General features: G+C 37.4%; 1 protein-coding gene across 1 annotated transcript in view; it reads left to right on the top strand.

Annotated features, from left to right (window-relative positions):
* Window positions 1-1,651: 1,651 nt before the first annotated feature.
* The window catches only part of LOC122324454, an 11,520-nt gene continuing 2,085 nt past the window's right edge, over window positions 1,652-11,086 (top strand). The window contains exons 1-3 of the mRNA XM_043218869.1: window positions 1,652-1,831; window positions 6,003-6,182; window positions 6,258-6,393. Coding sequence (XP_043074804.1) covers window positions 6,005-6,182; window positions 6,258-6,393 — 314 coding nt within the window. The 5' untranslated portion in view covers window positions 1,652-1,831; window positions 6,003-6,004. The remainder of the gene's footprint in view (window positions 1,832-6,002; window positions 6,183-6,257; window positions 6,394-11,086) is intronic.

An 11,086-nucleotide genomic window follows, 5' to 3' on the forward strand; every position in this document is an offset into this window, starting at 1 on the left:
CGATGTTTTTAGCTCGTTATCATTGCACCTTGTCCTCACATGATTAAAACTCTATAATTATAGAGTTTCTTGGACGGACGGGGCCCTAAAACGGCCAACAACACCAAGCATATAGGACTACAAACATATTTTGAATGGCTATGCACTTCAGTAGCTATGCTATATCCCAGGTTTAATGAAGCTTTACAGTACAGCTGACGCCATTATTCCTCATTTCCCCCACATTCATGTTTTGAAGTAAAATGAAGAGTTCATTCGTGGTTTGAGGTCCTTATTTGAGTATTTATGTATTTTTGAGACAAATTTGAACTTTAGTTTGCTACCCAACTGAGTTTCAGGATGAATGCTGCCGTCCTTGTGAGGCTAATGTTATCTTTCCTAAACATGTGCCAGTTAACTCTAACCCTAACCATTAATCCAGAGCTTGGGCTGACAGTGCTTCAGGCTGGCTTTCTGATAAACAGTTGCGCTTTTGGCTTTTCTTTAGCGCGTTTCTCAATGGGACTAGAGATTTGCCGTTACTAGACTGACCCAAATTGGTCAGATCCTATTATAAGTTAGCCTGAGGCTGCTCATGTTTGAATGAGAGAGGCGTCACGGGCCGAACTTAAACTGGGGGAAAAAAAAACATGGTGTGTCCAAAGGTAATATGGTCATTTATGCAGAAAATACCTCAAATTAAACATGAGAGGGCTCTGAGAAACTTTTCAGTTCGATAACCTCAAGCAACATCTGTGCTGTTTGAAAACTCTCATATGCTGAGAAGCAAAGAACTGTATAAAAAATTTTACAGAGAAAGAAAACTGCATTTCCCTAACTTGCACTATATTATGAAGTGATACAAGATATATGCAGTAGTGTAATGTGCAAGTATCAAATACAAATTTACATCTATAGCAAACTTATTGGTCAAAATAATGTAAAGCTTCGCACGTGTTCAGAATTAAAATCGTTTTGCCAGTCTGGTCTTATATATATATGTGTGTGTGTGTGTGTATGAAAGAGTTATTTTAAATTAATATTTCACAATATTATTAATAATTCAAATTATTCAAAAACAATAACATACAGTAGTGTTAGTTTGTAGGCCCAGTGCTTGGTAATTATTTGAATATGCTGATAACGCAAAATAACTCACGTATTTCTTTCGTAACTAAACTATAACTTTCACACAACGCTCTGGGTTTGATCCAAGCAACACTCGTCAGAGAGAGGCAGATCAGAACAAACCAGATTGTTTTTCATTCACCTTCTGATAAATGCAAATGATATGTTTACACATATGCCATTAATATCAATATTGTGCTAAAATGTATGGGATTACATAATGACGAGCACTTAAAGTGTCACACGCAATCTCACAACATTATTACACACTTAAGATTTGTAAGCTGCTAACCGTAAACCTTTGCCAACATAAAAGCTCTGACTTATATCTGCCCTTAAGACGCACACATTTAAAGGACAGGCTATAAAGCTGCTTTGATCTTCCTTTCTTCGTCCACGCCGGCCAATATAAATGTGTGCTGGTATCCATGGAGAGCCCGTCATTGTCATTGGTCACTGGTCATTATTTTGTCAAGAGCCCTAGTTACCCTTAGTAACCATCAGGGTGACAGAGGAGTTTGAATAACAAACTAAAGAGAAGACATTGTGTGCATCTCGTTGTGAAGAACTGGAGTCTCGAGGGCGTTTAGCTGAAACAGAAGATTATTTTGGGTTATTCGCTGGTTTTTTGGATAGTGTTTCATTACATTTAAGGTCACTTTCCGCTGATGAATCCTGTTTCTTAGTTTGAAATCTGCACTGACTTCGCTGGACTGACTTTAAAGTAAGTTCCTTTCATGTTTTTTCTTGTCATTACGAACCGTTAATGCTACAAACCCTACCGTAATTTAATGTCAAAGAGGATTTTTGTTTAATGAGAGCGCTTGAACAACGTCTGCTGTTTCTCAGCCGTGCTCGCAAAAACCTCTTTACCCGGAGACTGTCATTGAAGCTCTTGATGTGTGTGTGGGGGAAAGCAATTTTTTCCCATTATTATGCCTTTGTCGTAACGGACCCGAGCGTTAAATGGTGAGGAATTTATATCAGATGGTCGTAATGATCGCTAATTAAAGCAGGTATATTAAAATCATTTTCCTGTCCCTGCTGGAATCCTTTTATGATTGAGACTAATTGCTCTTCATGGCCTCTTCAAAAATGAATCTAATGCTGCAAAAAATACAATCTGCTGCTGCTGTCTTAGATGATCAGCAATGCACTGCTGATTAAAAAAAACAAAAAACAAGATGTGAGTGTGTTAAAGTTAACATTAAATCAGAATCGATCCTGTTTGCTTGCACTTGGTCTTACTGTGAATGATTCTTCAATGCATATTATTCCAAAGAATAAAATGTAATAAACTAACGAAAATAAAATAGCCTACTGAAAATGATCAAATAAAATAATAAAAACAATTCTCAGTGGATCAATTCCATCATAATTTTGTCTTGTTCCATATCCTGTTTTAGTCAGAAATGCGTTATAATGTGAAACAGATTGTGAAGGTGGTTGATTTTTTTCAGCCGGCCATGTGAAGAGATCTGAAGTGTTCTCTGAGATGAGCTCAGACAGCTTTGACTTAATCATTAATAGAGATTTCATACGTGATGTGCAAAGGCATGGATGAGCCGGTCTCAGGTAAATATTACCAAAGAGGCCTGGTATGAGCAAGAAAGACAAGAGGAATAAGGAAGAATATTTTACTGACTTAAACTTATTAAAATCAGTGTTTTGATTAAATAGAGTTCAAGTTTTGGAAAATCAAAAAACTGCTTAATTATTATTACTTATTATGACAATTCATTTTGCATGCACAATAAAAGGAAATAGTTCATTGCACCTTTTGTCTCACTTTTTTCTTTGGAAGTCTTGGGTTTATCTCACAATTGATCACTTTTTGCTCGCCGTAAAGAAAAAGTCACAATTACCTTTTATTTATTTTTTTAGAATATGTAGATATAAAATCAGAATTCAGAGAAAGAAATCAGAATTGTTAGGGGGAAAAAAGAATTCAGGATTTATATCTCACAGTTATGATTTTTTCCCCCATTGAATTATGAGTTTTTAATATGATACAATTCAATTAATTATTCTATGATTTTATAATAAAGTTTCTATCTTTATAGAAAGACAACAAGTAGCAATTTATTTAATTGCACTCATTTATTTTAACACGTGGTGGAAACAAGCTTCCATAATAACCAGTTTAGCAAGTCACCTTATTAATGGATATGCACTTCTTTAAGCAAATTACAATAGAATTCAGGCTTGCAAGTACTCCAGTAATATTGTCAGATCTCAGTATCCCCCTCTCCTTAGAGTTAAACTGGTCTGAACTCGTCTTTTCTATGTAAACTTATACAGCACAGTAAAAATGCTTTACTTATTCTAGATGGGTTTATTATGTGTCACCAACCTTGGATCAGTAGCACCAAGGCCAACAACGTGATTAAAGAGCAGACACCGATAGTTTATTTGTAATCAATTACAAGTTAATAGGGCCGATGGAACAGAGAGATTTAAGGTTTTATCGGTGGTGCTTCTATTTTGCTTGATTCAAGCCCATTACTCATTCACAATGACCCAAACAGGCTGAAGGCAGCTTCCTCAGACCCGACTGATGAACGCTGTGGAGCAAGTGCTTCATCAAAGCCTGTATCTCTTATCCTGCTGTGGGCCCTGTCTCTCTCTCTCTCTCTCTCTCTCTCTCTCTCTCTCTCTCTCTCTCTCTCTCTCTCTCTCTCTCTCTCTCTCTCTCTCTCTCTCTCTCTCTCTCTCTCTCTCTCTCTCTCTCTCTCTCTCTCTCTCTCTCTCTCTCTCTCTCTCTCTCTCTCTCTCTCTCTCTCTCTCTCTCTCTCTCTCTCTCTCTCTCTCTCTCTCTCTCTCCTCTCTCTCTCTCTCCTCTCTCTCTCTCTCTCTCTCTCTCTCTCTCTCTCTCTCTCTCTCTCTCTCTCTCTCTCTCTCTCTCTCTCTCTCTCCCTCTCTCTTCTCTCCCCCTCTCTCTCTCTCTCTCTCTCTCTCTCTCTCTCTCTCTCTCTCTCTCTCTCTCTCTCTCTCTCTCTCTCTCTCTCTCTCTCTCTCTCTCTCTCTCTCTCTCTCTCTCTCTCTCTCTCTCTCTCTCTCTCTCTCTCTCTGTCTCTCTCTCTCTCTCTCTCTCTCTCTCTCTCTCTCTCTCTCTCTCTCTCTCTCTCTCTCTCTCTCTCTCTCTCTCTCTCTCTCTCTCTCTCTCTCTCTCTCTCTCTCTCTCTCTCTCTCTCTCTCTCTCTCTCTCTCTCTCTCTCTCTCTCTCTCTCTCTCTCTCTCTCTCTCTCTCTCCCTCTCTGTCTCGCTCTCTCGCTCTCTTGAATCCTTGATGTTGGAAAGGACTATTGCCTAAACGTTGTGAACTTGTTACACGTGTCTTTAAAAACCTGTAAAACTACGTCATGTACAACTGATATTCTTCTGAAGACCAAACTGTACTCATTTCCATAGAAGCCTGCTATCTGTTGTCATTGTTGTATGTATTTATTTAGGTATGTATGTGTTTATTTAATATATGATTTATTCATATTTTGAATTTTAAATTTTACTTTAGTTTGAGTAATTTTTTTAAAATTGGTAATAGTTTTGTTATTTAGCATTATAACTTTTATTTAGCTTGTACTTTTATTTATTTATTTAATGGTTAAGTTTTTTTTGGCACGTATTTATATTTATATGAATCTTTTATTTTAATAGCTATAGTTAACAATTACAACATAAACATTGACAGAAAAGCAAGATCGTGTGTTTAAATAAATAATAATTAAATAAATAATTTTTAATGTAATCAGGGACAACGCACATTAACAATACATACTATGTAAAATCAGTAGTCCCTTTTATAGTATTTATTTATATTTTAACTTAGCCTTTAAATCATTATAGGTTTTTGTTTTATTTTAATTTAATTTGAGTAATTTTCTAATCGTTTCGTTTTTTTTAATTTAGCTTTATAGTAATTTTAGCACTTCTGTTTTCAAAGTTTGTTTTTTAAGTTTGAGTTATATCTGTATTTTATATATCTCTATTTCAGCCTTGTTTAAATTAATGAACACAATTTAAATAGTTTTACTTAACAGAAAACTAAAATTAAATTAAATTTAGCTTAAATTTAAAACTGTATCACATGATAATTAACACTTTGATCATATAAAATGACAAATCTTGCTGTCTATAATAAGACAGCTCACTAGTTGACATGGGTCACTTTAAACATGGCAGCATAAATGCTGAATTAATGCGTCTCGTTGGTTTTAGCAGAGTACAGTGTTCTCAGCTATTCAGCATTATGAATCTCTTTAGCTGACCCAGTTGTCAGAAAGTAAATGGGGATTTGAGTGAATGAGATGCTTTGAATAATTATATTCTCTTGGCAAGTGGGATGGATGTGCTGAATATGCTTGTGCATAATAATGGAATGAGTAACAAAGTCAAGCTTGACATCCCGTCGATACTGAATATCAGTACTTGTGTATTAGATTTTTTGGATTATGTGTTTGAAAGACATTTTTGTAAATACTGAATTCGTGGCTGATGTTTTGGTTTGCTTTTTTAAGCGCATGTGTACTGATACCAGTTCTATAGAGTGATGAAACTGAAAACGCTGTAAAGTTTGGAGTCAAGTCCCGATGCAAGAAAAAACAGGGAACATGTGAAAGTCGTTACTTAAAAGTGATTAAAAAACTGATTCATTTAGAGACTAGTTTTGTTTTTGATGGAGCTGGGGAGGTGGAGGGAGTCAGGGAAAGTCTGAAAGTGCGCTGCAGGAATCTCGAGTGAATGCATATAAATACAAGGCAGTAGCTCATTGGCTGCATAAGAAGCATGAACCAATCAGCTTGTGCCAACTCTGAATATCACCAGCTAACGCTAACAACCTGCCATCTAGAGGTTCATGACTGAACTATATGTTAACGAAAGATCGTCATTACCAGGCATGCGTCGTGGAGACTGGTTGCCATGGCCCGGCGAGGCTCAGAGGAGAGACGAGAGGAGGGCTGAAGCCAGGCTGGCCGAGGGTCTGCAGAGACTTGACCAGGCTAAACATTACCACCTCAACACGCTGACCAGGGAACAGCGCAGACTTCACAGAGACCTCATCTCCATCAAAACAGGTGTGCGAAGGGAGTACATCTCTCTAAAAGACGTTAGAGCACTTTATAGATGAAAACATATTTATTTATTGACAGGCAATCCATGGAAAAGAGGACTCCACAGTTTGGGGCTACGACCCGCCAATAATGATGTCGGTCGACCCGCTGCATCTTACAAGAGGACCTCGTTTCCCATCATCCCAGCGGCAGGAAAGGAGGCAGACAGTCACAGGTAAGACCGTATCGAGGTTGGTCGTGTCTTCTCATTATCTTCAGATTCTAAGGGTAAATGGAAATGAACATGAACAGTTAAAGGGTGACTCCACCCCAAAATGTACATTTTGTCTTTAATCACTCATCCCAGTGTCGTTCCAAACCAATAAATGCATTGTTCATCATCGGAGAACAATTTAATATATCTTAAATGAACACTATAGACTGTCCAATTGACCGCCTAAACTGTCAAGGTCCAGAAAAGTATTAAAAAAATGTATAAAGAATAGTAAGGAATACTTTTTGTACTCAAAGATATACGTGAAGAGACACAGATGAGACGAATTGTCGAATGAAGTCATTATTTTTATTTTCTTCGCATACAAAAAGTATTATTGTCGCTTCATAAGGTACAGATTGAAACACTGATGGCATACGGACTATTTTAACTATGACTTTCATACTTTTTTGGACCTTTTTTGGACCAGTCCTTCTAGTTTTATCCAAAATAAATTAAATTTGCGCTCCGAAGATGAACAATACTTTTTTATGGGTATGAAACAAAAAATGTAAGTGATAATAACGTGTTCATTTTGGAGTGGAGCGACCCTTTAAATGCACAATATTCACTAATACCAATAAATGAAAGAACTGCAGGTATGTGGCCAAAAACAATATAGCACCGATTTTTGTGCATCTGGTATTAATCAAATTCAGGTATTTTTTTTATCCAATAAACATTCAAAGCTGGATGCAGCAGCTCTATATGCTTCAGTCAGCGAAGCCCCTGATAATTCTGATGGATTTCAAAGAAAGATGATGTGCCAAGATGAAGCTAATCTCTTTAGTGCCTCATTATGTAACAAGACTATCCAGCTCGTCTTCTCCTGTATCCCAGCTACAGCCGTGGCATGTACCCCACTCCGCAGTTAGGCTGGGGTTGGCATGGATTTCAACAAGAAATGAGAGAATTTATTCCACTTGATACTTGACACAGCACAACTTCAAACAGAATGTAGAAAATGAATCCGTTGCAATTAGGATCTCTGCTTCAGGGTACGACTCTAAAAAGGAAGCTAGACACCTCCCACCCATTCTATAAATGTTTGATATTGTATCTTAGACCCACTTTGCATTCAAAAAGTCGTGTGTAGGATAGAGCAACGGAAACAGGCAGCGTGTTTACAGTCAAAGGAGCCCGAAACGAAATGTCCCTACTGTCCCAGAAATGCTGTATGCGCGCGCATCTCTGTTGTGAATGGCAAAAATGTATTTGAGTTTGCTAATTCAGAAAAGTTGGGCGTGCAAATGGTGTAACTTGTAAACAAACAATTAAAGATTTGCTTTTTTTATGTGTGTAATGTAGTAAGATTCTGGAAAATGTAGGTGTACATCCCTTGCCTACCAACAGATCCTCTGCAGTGAATGGGTGCCGTCAGAATGAGAGTGCTAACATCTTATAAAAATATACAATAGTATGGATAGATAAATGCACTCAACTGTAAGCAATCATTTTAAGTTACAACATGGATTTGTTGATTACTGGTGGAGTAGTACGATTTCAACAAATTTTAATTTTGAGAGGAACTATTCCTTTAAGGGAAACAGTCTGTGAGAAAAAAGACTAAAATGTCCACGTTCCATGTTTGATCCGATTAGCTAATATGTCTGTAATTTTATTAAATTACTTTTTAAGTTGTGATTAAATTACTGGCAGCATCATGCGGACCGCAGCATTTGGTCCGCGGGCCAGTTGGTATTCTATATTAAGAAATGAATGCATTAGAAAAAAACACATACATGAAGTATTCAGTAGAATTTGATTCTGCCAAGGCAACTGAGCGAGAGGATCAAATTATGTTTTAGCATAACGGCATGATGGGAGCTTGCATATATGTGCCGTATGAATGTGAATGTGAGGTTGAGGGTCCCTGGGAATGAAAGCTGAATCAGATTGTGCTTTGAGTGTGTGTGTGTGTGTGTGTGTGTGTGTGTGTGTGGTTATGTATGTGCATGAATGCTTTCCGATTAGAGTCTGTGTGCAGCGATGGGCATCTGTGATTGAGGGGATTTCCTCGGTTAACCGCACCACTGGCTCTGATGATGGGATAATCACATACACACACAGAGAGCCATCCATCCTCAGACACATAATGACTTAGTAAAAGATTTATTGGGTTTTTGCCCCCTACGTTGATATGTTCACCTGTTCATATATTTACACCGACTCATTTAAAGAGATGAATGAATGAGAGTGAAATAGGAGGGCTCTATAATACCTAGGAGCAAATTGGGAAACGCCGTGGACGTCTAACAGCTAAAGATCTGGGCCGCTAATGAGACAAAGAGAGAAAACGCTCTCCTGTTTGTGCCCTTGAGCGAGACGCATCTCAGGTTGCTCCACTGGAACTGTCCATTCAAATAGTGAACTCAAGGTTGCTTTGGATGACAAGCATGTGCTAAATTAGCAAGGAAGACACAAGAGATGGAAACGGACAGTGTTTTGCCCGTCTCTCTGTCCCACAGTGCACCGTCTGCACCTCCTGTAACATCCACTGCCTGTCCGTGCTGTCTCTCTGTGGACCTGAGGGGAAGCTGCCGGTTCTTCGTCTTTATGCTTGTTAGGCAGACAGCCTGTGGGCAACCAACTAGTTCCTGCTTCGCTTTACTTCCCCTTATTTCCTGTTTTCCTTGCGTCTTCCTTTTCTTTCTGGTTCACTCTCTGACAGAGACGCTCTGTCTTTTATGTTTGTTTCCTCTTCTCGTTCTTCTTTCCTCTTCTCTACCATCTCCTCCTCCTTTCTGTGATACTGCATGCTTTTAGCTGCACAGTCCATGTAACGTCAGATCTGATTTATGTTTTATGTTACACACGTTACACATGTTGGTAACACTTTAGAAAGCAAATTTGCCGTTTATTAATAGTAAGGCAGTTGTTAAGTTTAGGTTGTGGCTGGTTTAGGGATGCAGAATAGGGTCATGTAGAGTAAGGCATTGATATGGGTTTAATTAGTACTTGGCTAATATTCCAGTATTATGCATTCTAACAAGCAAATATAAGAGACTGTAAAATAAAGTGTTACCACTGATTAAAAATAAATTGATGATCAATGATTTTCATTACATATGAAATGCATTTGAATTAACAGATGTTAGTTGTTATTATTTTATTATTATTTTCAAGGTATTTATTTACAAACATCATGAAATATCATGATTTGGGAAATTGCGCCACTTGATTAGCCTCAACTAACCTGCTTTTTTTTTCCCCCAAATAGCTTTGAAAATATATATATTTTTTATTTATAAAATAATAGTTGCCAAACTTCTTTTCATTAATTGTATTATTTTTATTTAATAAATTAATTTAATTATTTCAATTAAATGTAATAATTTCAGGAGTTATACCCTTTTATAAAACATGAGTATGAATTTTAACTGAGAAATTATTTTACTCGTGTTGTATTTTCAGGTGTATCCAAGTCATCGTGGGCATGATTTGCTTTTCAAAAAATGTAGTTATGATAACACAATAAGTTTTTGTTCGTTAACATTATTTACCTACATCAGTAAACATGAATAGCAATGAAAAGTTTATAAATATTAGTTAATGTTAATTTCATTATTTATTCGAAAATCTAAATTTGTACCTGTCAGTATTATTTAATGGACATGAACTAACCATTATTTTCATTATTTAACGTTAACAAGGATTAATAAATATTTTAACGAATGCATCACTCATTCATTAGTTAAATGCATTAACTATCACAGAGATACATTAAACAAATGATTAAATACATTCATAAAAAAGCATTGTTACCTAAGCTATACCTCATTTAACCTTTGGGTTTACACACTTCTCAGCTCATTTTATTTTCCATCATACCACCCGTTGCCATCCTGCAACAAATTTCTGTCATCTCTGACTGAGTGTTGCACACTGCTGTCTCGTGTGGCAGGTTAAAGAGATGAGGAGGGGTGTAAGATTTACTGTTTACCTCAGCACTGTCCTGACATGACCTAGTCCAGCCAATCAGTGCTCGCTGGATACGGACAGCAAACCGCTGCACAAGACTGCCTTGAAGCCACCGTGTGTTTTGTCTGTCTGAACTTTCTCAGCCTATCAAAACAGATAACCTCACGCTTTATCAATCACGCTGTCAGAGCTGCTTTCAACCGTCTTCAGCTATGCAATGGTTTGTTAGCCATCCGTTATTATTTTTAGGAAATAATGTTCAGGACTTGTCTCAAACGCCCTTTTCTTCATTAGCTAATTGAATGTAGAAAAATGCATTACAGCATTTTGGTGCTAAAATGAGATGAGATGTTCGTAGTTAGTCCTACAGTAAATATTTTTTCTTGCACAACGCGCTCTGTACTGACATCGAAAATGTCCACAAGAGCTCTAACTTGCGTGAGCAGCCCTCTTGAGTAAGACAATATTTCGGTGCCAAAACCTAGACAACCACCAGGTTGTCCGCTACCTACAAAAGCAGCTGTCTTCTGTGGCATCATCCTGACTAGCTTGTTAGCATGAACCATTTAGCTTCTCCTCATACGGGCCATACACTTCATCTTATGAGGGGAAAAAAGCAGCTTTCTGATTTTCAACAAGTTGTATATTCAGACAAAACTACAAAATTAACTGATCACGTCATTGTAAAGGCAATTAGCATTGTCAGCGTGTCATTCCATGCATGCATGCTACT

This window comes from Puntigrus tetrazona, chromosome 20, assembly GCF_018831695.1.
Source record: "Puntigrus tetrazona isolate hp1 chromosome 20, ASM1883169v1, whole genome shotgun sequence".
NCBI lineage: Eukaryota > Metazoa > Chordata > Actinopteri > Cypriniformes > Cyprinidae > Puntigrus > Puntigrus tetrazona.